General features: G+C 43.2%; 1 protein-coding gene across 2 annotated transcripts in view; it reads right to left on the bottom strand.

Moving 5' to 3' along the window:
* The window catches only part of LOC139556619 (methylmalonyl-CoA mutase, mitochondrial-like), a 57220-nt gene that overhangs the window by 36791 nt on the left and 3035 nt on the right, over window positions 1-17394 (bottom strand). For both annotated transcript variants that reach the window (XM_071370786.1, XM_071370787.1), the window contains exons 2-8: window positions 11482-11906; window positions 10819-11186; window positions 10421-10578; window positions 8628-8799; window positions 8103-8351; window positions 7836-7947; window positions 6755-6870 (exon numbers count right to left, since the gene is read on the bottom strand). In XM_071370786.1, coding sequence (XP_071226887.1) covers window positions 6755-6870; window positions 7836-7947; window positions 8103-8351; window positions 8628-8799; window positions 10421-10578; window positions 10819-11186; window positions 11482-11899 — 1593 coding nt within the window. In that variant the 5' untranslated portion in view covers window positions 11900-11906. The remainder of the gene's footprint in view (window positions 1-6754; window positions 6871-7835; window positions 7948-8102; window positions 8352-8627; window positions 8800-10420; window positions 10579-10818; window positions 11187-11481; window positions 11907-17394) is intronic.

Below are 17394 nucleotides of genomic sequence, written 5' to 3'. Positions count from 1 at the left end.
TCATAAGGTGTTTTTTAATCTGTTTTTTAAATCTAATTTTACTGCTTGCATCAGTTACTTGATGTGGAATAGAGTTCCATGTAGTCATGGTTCTATGTAGTCCTGTGTGCCTCCGATAGTCTGTTCTGGACTTGCGGACTGTGAAGAGACCTCTTGTGGGTTGTGGCCCTGACAAGATTAGAATGACAACAATGTAAAACACACTATGACTGAGTGTGGTCTTAGTTCGATGGCATTTTAAATGACAAAATACAACCATTTACATGATAAATACAGGGATTAATTGTCACTACAAACTGGCAATGCCACTGCTTATCGAGCCCACAAGAGGGATCACTTTGACAGTGACTCACTACCCGGTAGCACAATGAAAAGCCAGAAATGTCATTAGGGTTTGAATAATTGCAGAAGTTGGCTTCAACTCCTCAAACTGAACATCAGCCAACCAAGCCATTGGACATTCAATTACATTAATGGGGAGTTGATGTGGTGACAAAATGGCAAATTCGTTTTGGTAGGTGAATTGGGCCATTTCACTAATGTTTCCATCCAGAGTGATATTGTTAAGATTTTAAATAAAAGTAATTTCATAAACTCTTCTCTCCATTTGCAGGCTTGTTTCGGGTTCAGCTGAGGACAGACTGGGTTTGAGCCCAGTTTGTCACTTGGTAATGAGTTTGTCTTTGTCTTTGTCTTTTCCAGTAGCAGTGATTGTGAGTGTGATTAGGACCACAGGGAATCAGGGGGGGGTGGGATGATGTCAGAAAGGCAGGAATTGCTGACTGCATTTGCCAAGCTAATAACCTTCGTAGAAATTCATTGGATCCTAAACCCAGTCAGACCTAGGATTCACTTGTAGGGAGTCTGGAGAACGGAGTAGCACACACACTAATTAAGAGATTTGATCACACAGGAAACACTTAACTATGCTTCATATTCAATATCTGTGACACACTGCCTGGAGTTTGATAAACAGCATTGGCACTTGGATTGGAACCAGTGCTATGGTCAAATGAAATGAAAATAGAGGTCTTTGGCCTACGTACTGCAGTGGTGGGTTTGGCGTTGAACAACAGAAGCATTTAAAGAAAAGTCCTTCATACGTATGGTAAAATATGGTGGTGGATTTTTGATGCTATGGGCCGATTTTATTTCCACTGGTCCTGGGGCCCTTGTTAAGGTCAACGGCATCATGAACTTTACCAAGTACCATGACATTTTAGCCAAAAACCTGGTTGCCTCTGCCAGGAGGCTGACACTTGACCGCAAGTGGATCTTCCAGCAAGACAATAACCACAAGCACTAATCAAAATCCACAAAGAAATGGTTAATTGATAAAAATCAAAATTTTGTAATGGCCATCTCAGTCTCCAGACTTGAACCCCATTTGAAAACCTGCGGTTTGAATTGAAGAGGGTAGTCCAGAAGAGCAGACGAAGAATATCAAGGATCTGGAAATATTCTGTATGGAGCAATGGTCTAAGATCTTTATTGGCATATGTATAAGTAATAATGTATAGTGCATTAGGAAAGTATTCAGACCCCTTGACTTTTTCCACATTTTGTTACGTTACAGCCTTATTCTAAAATGTATTAAAACATTTTTTAATCTACACACGTCAATCTAAACACAATAGCCCATAATGACAAAGCAACAACAACAAAAAAAGAATGAAATATGACATTTAAATACGTTTTCAGCCCCTTAACGCTACTTTGTTGAAGCACCTTTGGCATCGATTACAGTCTAGAGTCTTGGCACACCTGTATTTGGGGAGTTTCTCCCATCCTCTCAAGCTCTGTCAGGTTGGATGGGAAGTGTCGCTGCACAGCTATTTTCAGGTCTCTCCAGAGATGTCCGATCGGGTTCAAGTCCGGACTCTGGCTGGGCCACTAAAGGACATTTAGAGACTTGCCCCTAAGCCACTCCTGAGTTGTCTTGGGTGTGTGCTTAGGGTTGTTATCCTGTTGGAAGGTTAACGTTTGCCCCAGTCTGAGGTCCTAAGTGCTCTGGAGCAGGTTTTCATCAAGGATCTCTGTACTTTTCTCCGGTCATCTTTCCTGACTAGTCTCCCGGTCCCTGCCGCTGAAAAACATCCCACAGCATGATGCTGCCACCACCATGCTTCACCGTAGGGATGGTTCCAGGTTTCTTCCAGACATGACTTTTGGCATTCAGGCCAAAGAGTTCAATCTTGGTTTCATTAGACCAGAGAATCCTGTTTCTAATGGTTTGAGAGTCCTTTAGGTGCCTTTTGGCAAACTCCAAGCAGCCTGTCATGTGCCTTTTACTGAAAAGTGGCTTCCATCTGGCCACACCATCATAAAGGCCTGATTGGTGGAGTGCTGCAGAAGTGGTTGTCCTTCTGGAAGGTTCTCCTATCTCCACAGAGGAACTCTGGAGCTCTGTCAGAGGCGACCATCAGGTTCTTGGTCACCCTCCTGACCAAGGCCCTCCTCCCCCGATTGCTCAGTTTGGCGGGCGGACAGCTCTAGGAAGAGTCTTGGTGGTTCCAAACTTCTTCCACTTAAGAACGATGGAGGCCACTGTGTTCTTGGGGACCTTTAATGCTGCAGACATTTTTTGGTACCCTTCCCCAGATCTGTGCCTCGACACAATCCTGTCTCGGAGCTCTATTCCTTCGACCTCATGGCTTGGTTTTTGCTCTGACATTTACTGTCAACTGTGGGACCTTATACAGACTAAATTGTAAATTACTAAATTGTAAATTGTGTGCCTTTCCAAATCATGTTGAATTTACCACAGGTGGACTCCAATCAAGATGTAGAAACATCAAGGATCAATGGAAACAGGATGCACCTGAGCTCAATTTCAAGTCTCATAGCAAAGGTTCTGAATACTTATGTAAATAGGGTATTTCAGTTTTTTATTTGCAACACATTTGCAAAAATGTCAAAAAACCTGTTTGCGCTTTGTCATTATTGGGTATTGTGATGTCATTATGGGGTATTGTGATGTCATTATGGGGTATTGTGTGTAGATTGATGAGGATTTGTTTTCATTTAATCCATTTTAGAATAAAGCTGTAAAGTAACAACATTTGGGAAAAAGTCTGAAAAGGGGTCTGAATACTTTCCGAAGGCACTGTATGTGTGCGTGTAAGTCTGTAATGTCTGTATTAATGTTTTTAAATATATGTCAATTCTAAAGTATTTTTGTCTGTAATGTCTTTTTCATTGTGTCGGACTCCAGGAAGACTAGTGGTCACCACTGACATCGACCAATGAGGATTCCAATAAAATCTAAATCCCTCCCAATTTTTCTCCAATCTCATAAAACATTTTAGAAAAAGGCTCAGTGACGTTATCCTCCCAAGGGGAGTATTGAAAACAGGGGTGTCAATCTTTACTTGTTGAAATAAAATGTATTTCTCTGCGCAATTGTATTAGTATAAAATAATATAATTTCAATTTTTGGGGGGGGAGCATACAATATAGCTCAGTATTTGTATTATTTCTTTTACACAGTGTTTTTGTTCATCTTTATCAAAGTTGACAATAATTATCAACCTGACTGTAGCTCTATTCCAATGTTAAGTGACCTTCCAGGAGAGGCAGAGAGTGGCAGTAATTATACTGTGGCCCACGGCACTAGGTAAACAAATGTCTTCTTGTCAGTAAGCATCTACACACGATTGCCACTCACATTATTACACACATTAACTATCATCATTGCTGGCATGTGCACGAGGTGACACGGTTGGAAAAACATTGAACAGAATGATAAAACTTGATAAATGATAAACACTAGAAAATGTGAACGTCAAATGCTATTGAAATATGTCAAAACGATGAGCTCCCTGAACTGAATCCAACAGAGAGATAAAAAGATTTAAAAGAAAGATTTTTATTTTCCTTTAAAGACAAATTTTGACTTTCAAATATTTTTTCCACTGAACTACTCGGACTTGATTATTGAGGTAAATCTTCACAGTAACTGAATCTTAAATTCAAATCTGACATGTTTAGTGAAAACCTAAATTGGTTTGCTGCCATGTTCTACTGTTCAGGGCATTACTGTCTCATTGTACTAGAAGTATCTAGTGATCTATGATGCGAAACAACCTATGGGACATAAGTCAAATCTCTTTTCTCTCTTTTCTTTCTTATATCCGATATTGATGACTACAAAATGAGGTAAACCCGCTTCCTGTTCAAATCTGTAAGCAAGGCGAAGATGACAAATTGCAAAGCAAGTTGGAAGAAAAACCAGCCAACCTTGAGGACTAAAATCATTGATGAACAAGAAGACACATTTCATGATGATGTCTTACCCATAGAATTAGGAATTTGAATTCTTATAATAGTAATTTAACAGGATATCTATGGTCTTACCTAGCTATCTATATGTAAAGTATGTATTGTGGTATTTGGTCTCCATTTTTGCCTTTCCTATTTGGCTTTCCTGTGATAAGCTCGATTTCCATCCAGTTGGCAATAGATTTATGTGAATATTCTAAATTCAAAAGGCACTCGCACATCTAAGCAATCTTTTTTGCAGGTGCATGGTAACAGTTGAACAAGATGAAGGAAAAAGGAAACCGCACACTGCTCTTGATAGTATCACTGCTCTTTAATAAGCTTACGTATCGGCCTCACGGCCATCGTCAGAGCTTTTGTGAGTTTAAAAAAGAATGTGCGCCCTTATGTAGACCTACCCCCACCCACATCTGTTCCATGCATCGAAAGGGGTTGGAGGCGAAGGTGAATATTCTAAAATCCGCATAAAAACAATATGCTCATTTTCCCAACAAAGATGTGCTTCCATCAAATTGACTAGTTGGATAAAAAGCTGCGCGCAATGACAGTGCACATAAAAAATACTTTTTTTCTGATAAATTCCCATGTACCGAATAAAAAATACAAGTTAAATGGGTTTACATCTCATTTTCAAGTCTCACAAAAAAACATTTATGTTGCATTTTATACCAGAAGTGTCCACTCCGGTATTGGCAGGTATGGCCTAGCCAACAGCTCGCGAACCCAGAAACAGATAAATGTCTTCTATTCACAATAAAATGATGTGTGGTGAAAGTCGTCATAAGGATGATGACTGAGAGCAACGTGAGGGGAAAGAGAGGCTTTCCTCTATTTCATTTTTAAACATAAACCTTCATCTAATTTTTTCTCGTCTCTCTACAGATGATTCGAGGAAGATCGGTTCAATCTCGGTAATGCGAACAACTTGTAAACAATACAAGCATCATTTTTTCGAACCTTTCAGTTGAACTTTAACTTAAGCAATCCAAAGTCTATCCTTTTATCGAACTTCTAATCTATACATCTCGCATGGGACAAAATATGGTTAGAGGAAAACCTATTTGTAGTATTATAGGTCAGAGGTTGTCAGACTGATGCGATATCTAGAGTGAGTTTAAAAAGATAACTTTTTCCTTCATTTCCAAGAGGTTGTGAACCTTTTGACTGTGATTCGTGTCAAATAGCGAGGTCAAGAAAAACAAAATGGCCTTAGTTGTGAGGCATTGTAGGCCAACAATACCAGGCTTATGTCATATGAGATGTTTCCTTGAGTCTGGACTATGTAGACTATCATACTACTACTGTGGAGCCATAACTCTATCAATGCTCACCGACTGATCCACCCAAGGGCCTAACTTGTGCAGCCAGGTCCAGTGTGTGTGTGTGTGTGTGTGTGTGTGTGTGTGTGTGTGTGTGTGTGTGTGTGTGTGTGTGTGTGTGTGTGTGTGTGTGTGTGTGTGTGTGTGTGTGTGTGTGTGTGTGTGTGTGTGTGTGTGTGTGTGTGTGTGTGTGTGTGTGTGTGTGTGTGTGTGTGTGTGTGTGTGTGTGTGTGTGTGTGTGTGTGTGTGTGTGTGTGTGTGTGTGTGTGTGTGTGTGTGTGTGTGTGTGTGTGTGTGTGTGTGTGTGTGTGTGTGTGTGTGTGTGTGTGTGTGTGTGTGTGTGTGTGTGTGTGTGTGTGTGTGTGTGTGTGTGTGTGTGTGTGTGTGTGTGTGTGTGTGTGTGTGTGTGTGTGTGTGTGTGTGTGTGTGTGTGTGTGTGTGTGTGTGTGTGTGTGTGTGTGTGTGTGTGTGTGTGTGTGTGTGTGTGTGTGTGTGTGTGTGTGTGTGTGTGTGTGTGTGTGTGTGTGTGTGTGTGTGTGTGTGTGTGTGTGTGTGTGTGTGTGTGTGTGTGTGTGTGTGTGTGTGTGTGTGTGTGTGTGTGTGTGTGTGTGTGTGTGTGTGTGTGTGTGTGTGTGTGTGTGTGTGTGTGTGTGTGTGTGTGTGTGTGTGTGTGTGTGTGTGTGTGTGTGTGTGTGTGTGTGTGTGTGTGTGTGTGTGTGTGTGTGTGTGTGTGTGTGTGTGTGTGTGTGTGTGTGTTGCGTGCGTGCGTGCGTGCGTGCGTGCGTGCGTGCGTGCGTGCGTGCGTGCGTGCGTGCGTGCGTGCGTGCGTGCGTGCGTGCGTGCGTGCGTGCGTGCGTGCGTGCGTGCGTGCGTGCGTGCGTGCGTGCGTGCGTGCGTGCGTGCGTGCGTGCGTGCGTGCGTGCGTGCGTGCGTGCGTGCGTGCGTGCGTGCGTGCGTGCGTGCGTGCGTGCGTGCGTGTGTGTGTGTGCTTTGCCTCCCAGGCCCAAGAAGCAGGCAAAGATGGTGGAGTACTAACTAAAGGTCAATATTTGGAGACGTGTTACTAACTAGAAATGAACGTAAGAGGGCCAGAGGATTGGTTGGGTCGTTTTTTAAAATTACGCGTCGAGTCTTGGGGTGAGTGTGACACTGACCTTCTTGAGTTTGTCGATCTGTTTGTTGCGTACGTTGGTGTTGTCGATAGACAGCACATCAACTGACTCCTCTTTCTCTAGACGGTACTTATTCACCCCAACTATCACCTCCGAACCTGGGGGACACAACAAGAGGGACACACAGTCAGAGAGGGGGTAGAGGCAAACACATACTCGCTCATACGCACACACACACACACACTCACACCCCTCCTAGTCTGTTGGCTGCTGGTTCAGAGAAGCGATATAAGACATCGCAATTAGTTTTTCTCTCAGACAGCTTTCAGTATTCACTTCACGATGACCAGCTAATACCATATACCTCTTTGAAAATATAGGGACTAGAAAGCAGGGAAATAGAAAGTAACCCATCCATCCCTACTGTGTTCAATGGCTGCGGTGGGCCCCACCTCCTCTGTTCTACCTCTCCCCCCTCTCAGCATGCATCAAAGCAGTAGCGTTCGGCCGGGTCTCCTTGCGTGCTAACCAGGCCGACACCTGCCATGTTCACAAGACAAACCCCAGTGGCCCTGCGAGCCCCTACTATGTTCACAGGACCCGACCCCTGGGCAGGCATCTGATAAGGACAGCCTTGGGTCCGCAATCAGATCAAAGGCTTAGATGGAGAGGTCGGAGCTCAGACACACACACACACGGCCTGTCTGTTATTTTCCCCTGGCCAGTGTTCGCTAGGCCAATGATGAATGTATGATCCTGACTAGAGCTGTGGAAATAGACCGCTGAGATGGTAAATGCTACTTATATTCCGGCAGACTTCCAGGACTTGTCTCTTTTAAAGAGCAGCTATGAAATATGGAGTGTGTCTGTTCTGCCTGAGTGGAGGACTGATGCTTCCAGCATACCCACTGAATTACATATGGGGCATTTTAGGAGGGGAGGTGAGATGATGGAGGGGAGAAGGATGTAAGAAAGAGGAGGGAATAAAAAGAGGAGGGAATAAAAAGAGGAGGGCGGGTGGGTGGGAAAAGAGAACAGAAGGGGGGACAGGGAGGTGGGAAGATGGGAGAAGGACAGGGGTGCATGTGTGCCTGCACTGCACGTGTGTGTTCTGCTGCAGTACCTGAGTCGATGCGAGCCTGTCTGCGAGCAGCACACTCCTCGATGCGTAGTTTAGGAATGCCTTCAGCCACAGCTCTGGCCATGCCTCCCACCTCTTCGATCTCATTGATAAACTACAGGAGAGGATAAAATACATTGATAGACATCTAATGCATTTAAACATGAACACAATCAATACAAACAACCATTAAATATACTGTAAAGTGTGTGTGACCCCCTGACCCATAACCTGTCCCTGACCTCTAACCCCTGACCTCTAACCCCTCACCTTTAGGGCAGTGTTGTAGACATCGTCGGTCAGCGCCTCCATCATGTGTGACCCGCCCCAGGGGTCGGCGACCTTGGGTATCCCAGACTCCTCTTGGATGATTATCTGTGTGTTGCGTGCGATGCGGGCGCTCTTCACCGTTGGTAGACCCAAAGCCTCGTCAAAAGAGTTGGTGTGTAGAGACTGGGTCCCCCCGAACACCGCAGCCATCGCCTCGATCACAGTACGCACCACGTTGTTATACGGGTCCTGGAGAAAACAGAATACACAATACAGAACATATGAAGGTCATAATAGATTGAATTAGACTAGACCAGTTGGTGTAAAGTGACTGTGTAGGACAGGAAGTTACCTCTTTTAGGACAGATGATGCAAGTATCAGATAACAGCTGAGTTCATTGCTTATTAGAGGAGATAAGACTAGGGAGATAAGACTAGATCAGGTGGTGTAAAGAGACTAGGTTCACCCCATTTACATGACTTGGCCTCGATCAAATAAAGTTATTATGCGTTTCGTCCGCCCACCTGTTCAGTGAGGGACCAGCCTGAGGTCTGACAGTGGGTCCTGAGGAGCAGAGACTTGGGCAGCTTGGGTTGGAACTTCTCCTTAATGAGCGTGGCCCACAGCCTCCTGCCTGCCCTCAGCTTGGCAATCTCCATGTAGAAGTTCATACCGATACCCCAGAAGAATGACAACCTAGAGGAGAGAGGGAGGGGTATAGAGGGATATATACAAGCACCCGAGTATCAAACGTTTGAAGAAAATGTTATTTGGTTTTACTTAACACTATCTATTCCGAGTACGCATGTCCTTTGTTGGAAAGCACATTCCCTAGGAGATTTCAAAGTATACCATTCTATAGACATGAGATACAGGTAACTAGCAAAATATAGGAAACACCAACATAGTCTCCTATTAGGACATTGGGTCACCAGAACAGCTTCAATGCGCCTTGGCATAGATTCTACAAGTGTCTGGAACTCTATTTGGAGGGATGCGACAACTTTCTTCCACGAGAAATTCCATCATTTGGTGTTTCGTTGATGGAAAACACTGTCTCGGGCGCTGCTTCAGAATCTCCCACAAGGGTTCACTTGGGTTGAGATCTGGCTGCTGAGACACGCACAGCCTTTACCCCATATGCTCCTCCGAGACCCCTCTTTCAACGTCACGGAGATCTCTTCTTCCAGCCATGGTAGCCTAAATAATGGGCTACTGAGCATTTTTATACATGACCCTAAGCGTGATGGGATGTTAATTACTCAATTAACACAGGAACCACACCTGTTTTGAAGCACCTGCTTCCAATATACTTTGTATCCCTCATTCACTCAAGTGTTTCCTTTATTTTGTCAGTTACCTGTCTGCTATTATCCACACGTTCATATTGATGCTCCAGAGAAATTACTAGGAGGACAGGTTGCCCACGTAGGGTGTTTACAGACAAAACACAAAGATGTAATAAATCAATAAGTACGGTTAAAACTCCCAAAAGGAATGAATAGACAGCTAAAGTATAGAGCAGAGTGTTGTGACAGCAGAGATCTCAGCTGAGAACAATTATAGCTCACAGCAATTAATTTAATGCAAGCAATATCGGTCTATCGATTTTGACAGTCCCAACAAGACCCTAATGCTATGCACATGCCATATATCATTACCGCTCAGGGGGAACCCGTCAATCAATAACACTGCAGGGTGTGTGTGTGTGTGTGTGTGTGTGTGTGTGTGTGTGTGTGTGTGTGTGTGTGTGTGTGTGTGTGTACATGCACGGACTAACTACAGTCACCTACGTCTGTGATTATCTACGTGACTGACAGTAAGGTGACTTGAGAAATTGTGACAAAAAGGATCTGCATTATTGTAGATGTCAAAATGAGCGACTAAATGAACAATGGACTAAACGCCGGCTGGCTAAAACTCCCGGCTAAATGAAAGGACGGTCAACTCACAGCAACTTTAAAATACTTCCTTCGAACAACCACACGTCAATCAGCAGTCTGTCATTCACCCTAGGGAGTCATTTAGAGTGTGTGTCCTCTGAACTCGCTGCAAATCACATGGCTCTGCATCAAAAAACATGACGTGAACCAGTAAGCCAGAGAGGACAGTCAGTGAATAACTGTCTAGTGGAGAGGAGACCTCTGTCTGTCTGACAGGACATTCACTGCTCTGAGACACTGGGAATGACACAGGGAAAATCACAAAGAGAACCTCTCCAGAAACAACCCATGGCCACTAACTCTGAGGAATAACAGGAATGACGTCCCTTTGACAACACACATTGTATGATCTCACTCTGTGTGTGTGCACACACCTGGGGGCAAACTCATCTATAGTGAGGCCAGCTTTCAGCCCAGTGCGGCAGTACTCCAGGCCGTTGGCGATGGTGTAGGCCACCTCCAAGATGGCATCCGCCCCGGCCTCCTGGAGATGGTAACCACTGATGGAGATGGAGTTGAATTTGGGCATGTGCTACCGGAGGAAACAACCAGTCATTCAACCAATCAATCAATCATAACAATAATCAATCAATCCTGATGGGGAAACAGTGTGAATTCAGTCACGGACCTCCTGTGTTTGAGGTACGTGCCTGTATCTTCAGTTAGGTGTTACTTCCGTGGAAGAAAAAAAAAAGGACTTTTACTGTATTTGCAAGGCAGCGAGGTACAGAGGACGCTTTTTTTGCCCTGTTTGTAGATTTAAGGTCCTTACCTTGGACGTGTAGGCGAAGATATCAGCGATGGCGTGCATGGAAGGTTCCGGGGGGAAGATATAGGTGTTCCGCACCATGAACTCCTTCAGGATGTCATTCTGGATAGTTCCTGTCAGCTTCTCCTTGGGCACCCCCTGCTCCTCCCCCGTCACGATGAACATGGCCAGCACCGGGATCACCGCTCCGTTCATCGTCATAGAAACCGACATCTTCTCCAGCGGGATGCCGTCGAACAGCATCTTGGTGTCCTCCACGGTATCTATGGCGACCCCCGCCATTCCGACATCACCGTGGACACGGGGGTTGTCGGAGTCATACCCGCGGTGAGTCGGGAGGTCGAAGGCCACCGAGAGACCCTGTTGACCCGCTGTAGAACGAGAGAGCGAGAGGGGAAGTGAGCGAGAGAGAGAGAAGTTACACGTATTACAATGGGAGAGGTAACCAAAAATAACCAGATAAAAACATGTACTTAAATGTTGTTTTATTAACCTATAAAGTAGAGAAAGAACCCTTGCCTGATTACACCTGACAGAGGCCATTTCCAGACAGACCACAATCACAAGATTTACAAGTGCCACTCAGCCTCCAACAACCTGGGTTCACTTCAATATTCTATCATAAAACCCCAGTTGGTCACACCAGCAGTGAGTATTGTGCAGTACCTTTAATGTTGTCCCGGTAGAACTTGTTACTCTCCTCCACAGTGCTGAAGCCAGCATACTGCCTGATGGTCCAGGGCCTGAACGTGTACATGGTGGGGTAGGGCCCCCTAGTGTAAGGGAAGACCCCCGGCAGTTCGTCTGGCTTCGTTGCAGAGTCTGCTTTAGTGTAGACGGGTTTGATGTTGAGGCCCTCCGGCGTGCGCCAGATCAGGTCTTCTGGGTTCTTCCCTTTCAGTTGTTTTTTGGCCAGGCTGGCCCACTCCGGGTGCAGATCCACTTCATCCTGACAGGGCGTTGCGGTACGAAACTGTCGGAAGTGTGTCTGTGAGCGTGTGTTGATGAATCCGTGTGAGGAGCAGGGAGCTCCTAGAAGTTGGCGTGCAGCCAGAGCTGCACATGTCCTCTGTGCGGTCAGCATGATGGGCCTGGATCAGGAGACACAGGAGGAGAGGAATGAAAAACAGAGGGACAAGAATGAGACATCAGGAAATCACTCTGGTTTCATTTGTTGAGCATTGGTAATTTTCATGTAAAAGTACCCATGAGCACCAACATTGGGTGTCAAATGAAAGCTAACTCTATATTTTCCTGAAAGTAAGTCATATTTACATTTTTCAACCATTTTCCATTAACAAAACGACCAATAAGCGAAGGCTTTGGTTTCTTGTCAAACAGATAGAAAATGGATCTTAAAAAACATCTACCAGAAAAAGTCTTAAAAGGTTTTAGAAATATATCAAAACACAATAATGTAGAAATATTTAGTTTAGGATTGTTTTTTCTGCAAGTTCTGTTACCAAAAAAAAACACATCTTTAAAATGTTTTCTAATTTCTCTCCCTCATGAGTTCACATAAGTAATAAGTAAAGGTAGACCTATCAACTAGTTATTGTACGTTTTTAATGATATACATTTGTTTATGAATTATTAAGTGATTAAAATGTGAAATTCTGTTACCAAATCTGTAAAATTATTTCAGAAAAATTTCAGCATACGCCCCAATAGAGAGAGGATGATGGAGGGTGGTGTGTGTGTTATGTATAGAGGGAATGAGACGAGAGAAAAGAGATATTGAAGACATGCAGAATGAATATAATATGATTCTGCATAGTGACAATGACGTATGACTGGGTCCCCTGTGGACAAGTACATGAAGGAGATTACAGAGCCTCACACTCTCACACACACACACACACACAGGCTTGTGATGTGTTATATGTGAACAGTCCTAAGAGGATAGTGTAGTCATAGTGAGGGTTCTTGGATGAGTAACTATGGAGCCAGACTGGCTGGCCAGTAATGGGCTCTAATGTAGACTGGGGCATCTACAGTGCATTCGGAAAGTATTCTGACCCCTTGACTTTTTCCACATTTTGTTACGTTACAGCCATACTCTAAAATGGATTAAATTGTTTTTTCCCCCTCATCAATCTACACACAATACTCAATAATGACAAAGCAAAAAAGGTTATTTATTCTTAATTTATTACAAATAAAAAACTGAAATACCCCATTTACATAAGTATTCAGACCTCAGTACTTTGTTGAAGCACCTTCGACAGCGATTACAGCATTGAGTCTTCTTGGGTATGATGCTACAAGCTTGGCACAGCTACATTTGGGGAGTTTCTCCCATTCCTCTCTGCAGATCCTCTCAAGCACTGTCAGGTTGTACGGGCAGCATCGATGTACAGCTATTTTAAAGTCACTCCAGAGATGTTCGATCGGGTTCAAGTCCGGACTCTGGCTGGGCCACTCAAGGACATTTAGAGACTTGAACTCCTGCGTTGTCTTGGCTGTGTGCTTAGGGTCATTATCCTGTTGGAAGGTAAACCTTCGCCCCAGTCTGAGGTCCTGAGCGCTCTGGAGCAGGTTTTCATCAAGGAGCTCTCTGTACTTTGCTCTGTTCATTTTTGCCTCAATCCTGACTAGTCTCCCAGTACCTGCCACTGAAAAACATCCCCAGAGCATGATGTTGCCACCACCATGCTTCACCGTAGTGATGGTGCCAGGTTTCCTCCAGATGTGACGCTTGGCATTCAGACCAGAGTATCTTGTTTCTCATGGTTCGATAGTCCTTTAGGTGCCTTTTGGCAAACTCCAAGCGGGCTGTCATGTGCCTTTTACTGAGGAGTGGCTTCTGTCTGGCCACTCTACCATAAAGACCTGATTGATGGATTGCTGCAGAGATGGTTGTCCTTCTGAAAATTTCTCCCATCTCCACAGAGGAACTCTAGAGCTCTGTCAGAGTGACCGGGTTCTTGGTCACCTCCCTGACCAAGGCCCTTCTCCCCCGATTGCTCAGTTTGGCCAGGCGGCCAAATCTAAGAAGAGTCTTGGTGGTTCTAGACTTCTTCCATTTAAGAATGATGGAAGCCACTGTGTTCTTGGGGACCTTCAAAGCTGCAGAAATGTTTTGTCTCAGAGCTCTACGGATAATTCCTTCGACCTCATGGCTTGGTTTTTGCTCTGACATGCAGATTCAACGGTGGGACCTTATATAGACAGGTATGTGCCTTTCCAAATCATGTCCAATCAATTTAATTTACCACAGGTGGATGTATGTATTTATTAGACTTAATTATGACGCTGTAGCATAATAAACCAATGTGAGCCAGAGTATGTGAGCCAGAGTATGTGAGCGGAGCAGAGTATATGAGTGGAGCAGTGTATGTGAGTGGAGCAGTGTGAGAAGTGGAGCGTGCCCAATTTGACTGGTGCGTGGAGTGAGTTTCCCAAAGGCTGGAGCGTCGATCTTCTCGCCCGTTCCAATTTTGCTCCAGTAGCGCTCACTTCACAAGCTCAGGGCATGCCCGGCCCAGCATGCATTTGTAGTCTACTTGTGCGCTCTATAGCCCCTTGCTTTAGCTACTGTCATCTAGTATGCTAAATATTTTCATAAAGAAACTGATAAAACACACAGGTGAAAAGTCAAGGTAACTTACAAAGATGAGGAGGACCAAGAGAGGGAGTGAAGTGATGTACTAAACTAAAGAATCATTGTGGAACCTGAAAAGACAGGTATCCGAAAGCATGATGATGTAGGCCTACTTACTACGCGAACGAGGTGGGTATCTAGCTAAGTGTGTCATTGTAGAAAAGTATTTTTAACCCCAAAAAATGTATCTCTAGTTCGTTCATTTTCATTCTATTATCTCTATACAATAGGCCATAATTGATTTTGGCCCAATGGGCTTGGAATATGACATTTTTCAATGAGCTTTCCGCTTCGATTGGGTTATTTTAACTAAAATATTTTAGGCCTACCTACAGGCAAAAAAACAACACATCCCTGCCCAGCCTGGCACGCTCCCCTCTTAAACTCTGGTGTGAGCCAACATCACATGACCATTGGACTATGGTAATGGTAATTGCAGAGTAACAGTGAAGTTCATAGGAGTTTATATTTTTGAGAAATGAAGGCATAGATACATTTTCAATTATTTTCCATCTTAAGAATTAGGCATAAATAACAGATGGAAAAAGGGGTCTTACAAAACATCTAACAGAAAAAGTCTTAAAATGTATTAGAAATACATCAAAAATAATGTTGAAGTAAAGACGCCTGCCAACTAATATCAACACTTATATTTCGTTTTGGAGAAATGATTTGCCTAAATTTAAGAATCATTCCGTTACCAAAAACCCACATATCCACGATATTTTCTACTTTCTCTCCCTCATGAGGAGGGAGGATAACGAAAGTTCACACAAGTAACAAGTAAACGTAGACCTACCAATTAGTTTGTGTTTTAATTATATAAATGTTTGTTTATGAGTTGCCAAATTGATAACAGAATAACCAAAAAATGTGTAACAGAATTACTGCAATTGAATTGGCTTCAAAGGAAATCATAGTTGGGTCACCTGCTAGCGTTCTCTCACCTGCTACTGTTCTCCCTCTCCCTCCAAATCTCAACCAATCCTAGATGTTCGTTTCAAAAGTTTGTATAGCACAATACAGCAGAGTACAGTAAAGAAAAGTAGAGTACGGTTCAGTACATTACAGTAGAATAGAGTACAGTAAAGAAAAGTAGAGTATAGTCCTGTACAGCAGAATAGAGTGGCGTACAGTTCAGTACAGTACACATTAGAGCACACTAGAGTGGTGTACACTATAATGTACTGAACTACACTCTACTCTACTGAGCTCTACTGTGATGTACTTTGATGTCCAAACTTAGGAAACATAGACGTATATGATAGGATCAGATTTGGTTTAGTACAGACCAACAAACTTTGGTCTGTTTGGTGGCGGAGCTCATTACAATAATAATAGTAGTAATAGCGAGTGTGTAGAATAATGTTGCATATTTCTACCTTTGTGTACCTATTTAGGATACATCATCATAAAAAGAGTGACATTATGCATTTCTGTGTCGTACAGTTCAGTGTCACATCATAGCTGACACCCGTTCTTTCTGCAGACATCTTTGAATCTTAATTCGGAGCAGATATTTAAGAGTTTTTGGAAAAAGTGGTCACATAAAAAACAGAGGGAGATTACACAGAAATGCTGTTACCAAACACTGCATCTGCACAGTTCTTCCAGAAAATGTGTTTTTGTTAAAAAAAATGTATTGCCAGTGTACGTTAACTCACTGCGTATCGTACACAGTGTTCTGTACACTTGACCTTATTTAGCCTACGCCCAACAAAAATATACTTTCCAGGTCACCTATGATATACAGTATGTATATATTGAATCTTTCTGGTGATTATATATATATATATATATATCACACACACACACACACACACACACACACACACACACACACACACACACACACACTTCTTACCTTTCTAACAAAATCAAGCCAAAGACGTTACACAATCCATCTCTGCCACCTGCAGGAGTAATGGGTCTGATTCTAAAAAGTGCTTGGGGGGGGGGGGGGGGCTTTGGCTTAGAGCAGGTGGGGAGAACTGTCCAGTGGCGAAAGTGCATTTTCTACCCGATTTATCAATGACATTAAAACACAATAGAGTTTATATAATGCTTCATAACAGACCTTTTTTTGATTTAGTGTCTGAAATTAACAAAACAGTGCCACGTTTGTATATAATGGTGCCACCAGAGTTCGCTACTACTCAGCGGTTCTCAAAGTGGGGTCCGCAACCAGATCCAAAAATAAAAATATTACTTATATTACTAACAACAACAGATTAAACACATTTTGGCCAAGGGCTCTGTGGAATAAGTTGTGTGTAATACCATACAATTTGATATTATTAATCTACAATTTGGGCCTGGGAGGCTCACAGGGATATTTGTATCTGCAATACTCCACCAATTATACATTTTTCAACTCAATACTTCTTGTATTCCCCCAAAATCTTTTGACTTCGTCAGTATGCATCGTGGGATTTTGTGAGTAGATATTGTCTACTAATTGGTTGGTGATGTCATTGGAAACATATGTCTGACTACAAAACATAGAAACGTGCCACATATATTGATGTTGGGTTGGTGCTGGAGAATTTTCCTTTAAACCTTAAAACTCCTCATGGAATTCTTTTTAGAATTGCAGGATATTAGCATTAAAGCTGCAACAACAAAAAATCTCTCTGCCCACATAACAAAATATGTAGAATTACAGGGAAATAGGGTTGTCACCAGTATTGCGATTCAACAATACTGATTTTCATGGCAAAAAGGAAAAGACAAAGCAGACTAAACTCTTATGTCCTTTAAAAAACCTGCTGTATGTAAAATAGTATGTGCTATAGCTGGTATCGTAACAACACTACAGGAAATTAACTTGAAAATGGTTCTCTCCTTTGCCTTTAAGATGTTCCTTACCAGGAAGACCTACAGTGGGGAGAACAAGTATTTGATACACTGCCGATTTTGCAGGTTTTCCTACTTACAAAGCATGTAGAGGTCTGTAATTTTTATCATAGGTACAC

Source organism: Salvelinus alpinus, chromosome 27, assembly GCF_045679555.1.
Source record: "Salvelinus alpinus chromosome 27, SLU_Salpinus.1, whole genome shotgun sequence".
Lineage (NCBI taxonomy): Eukaryota > Metazoa > Chordata > Actinopteri > Salmoniformes > Salmonidae > Salvelinus > Salvelinus alpinus.
The sequence above is the reverse complement of the archived record's forward strand: the minus strand, read 5'-3'. Positions and strand labels throughout refer to the sequence as shown.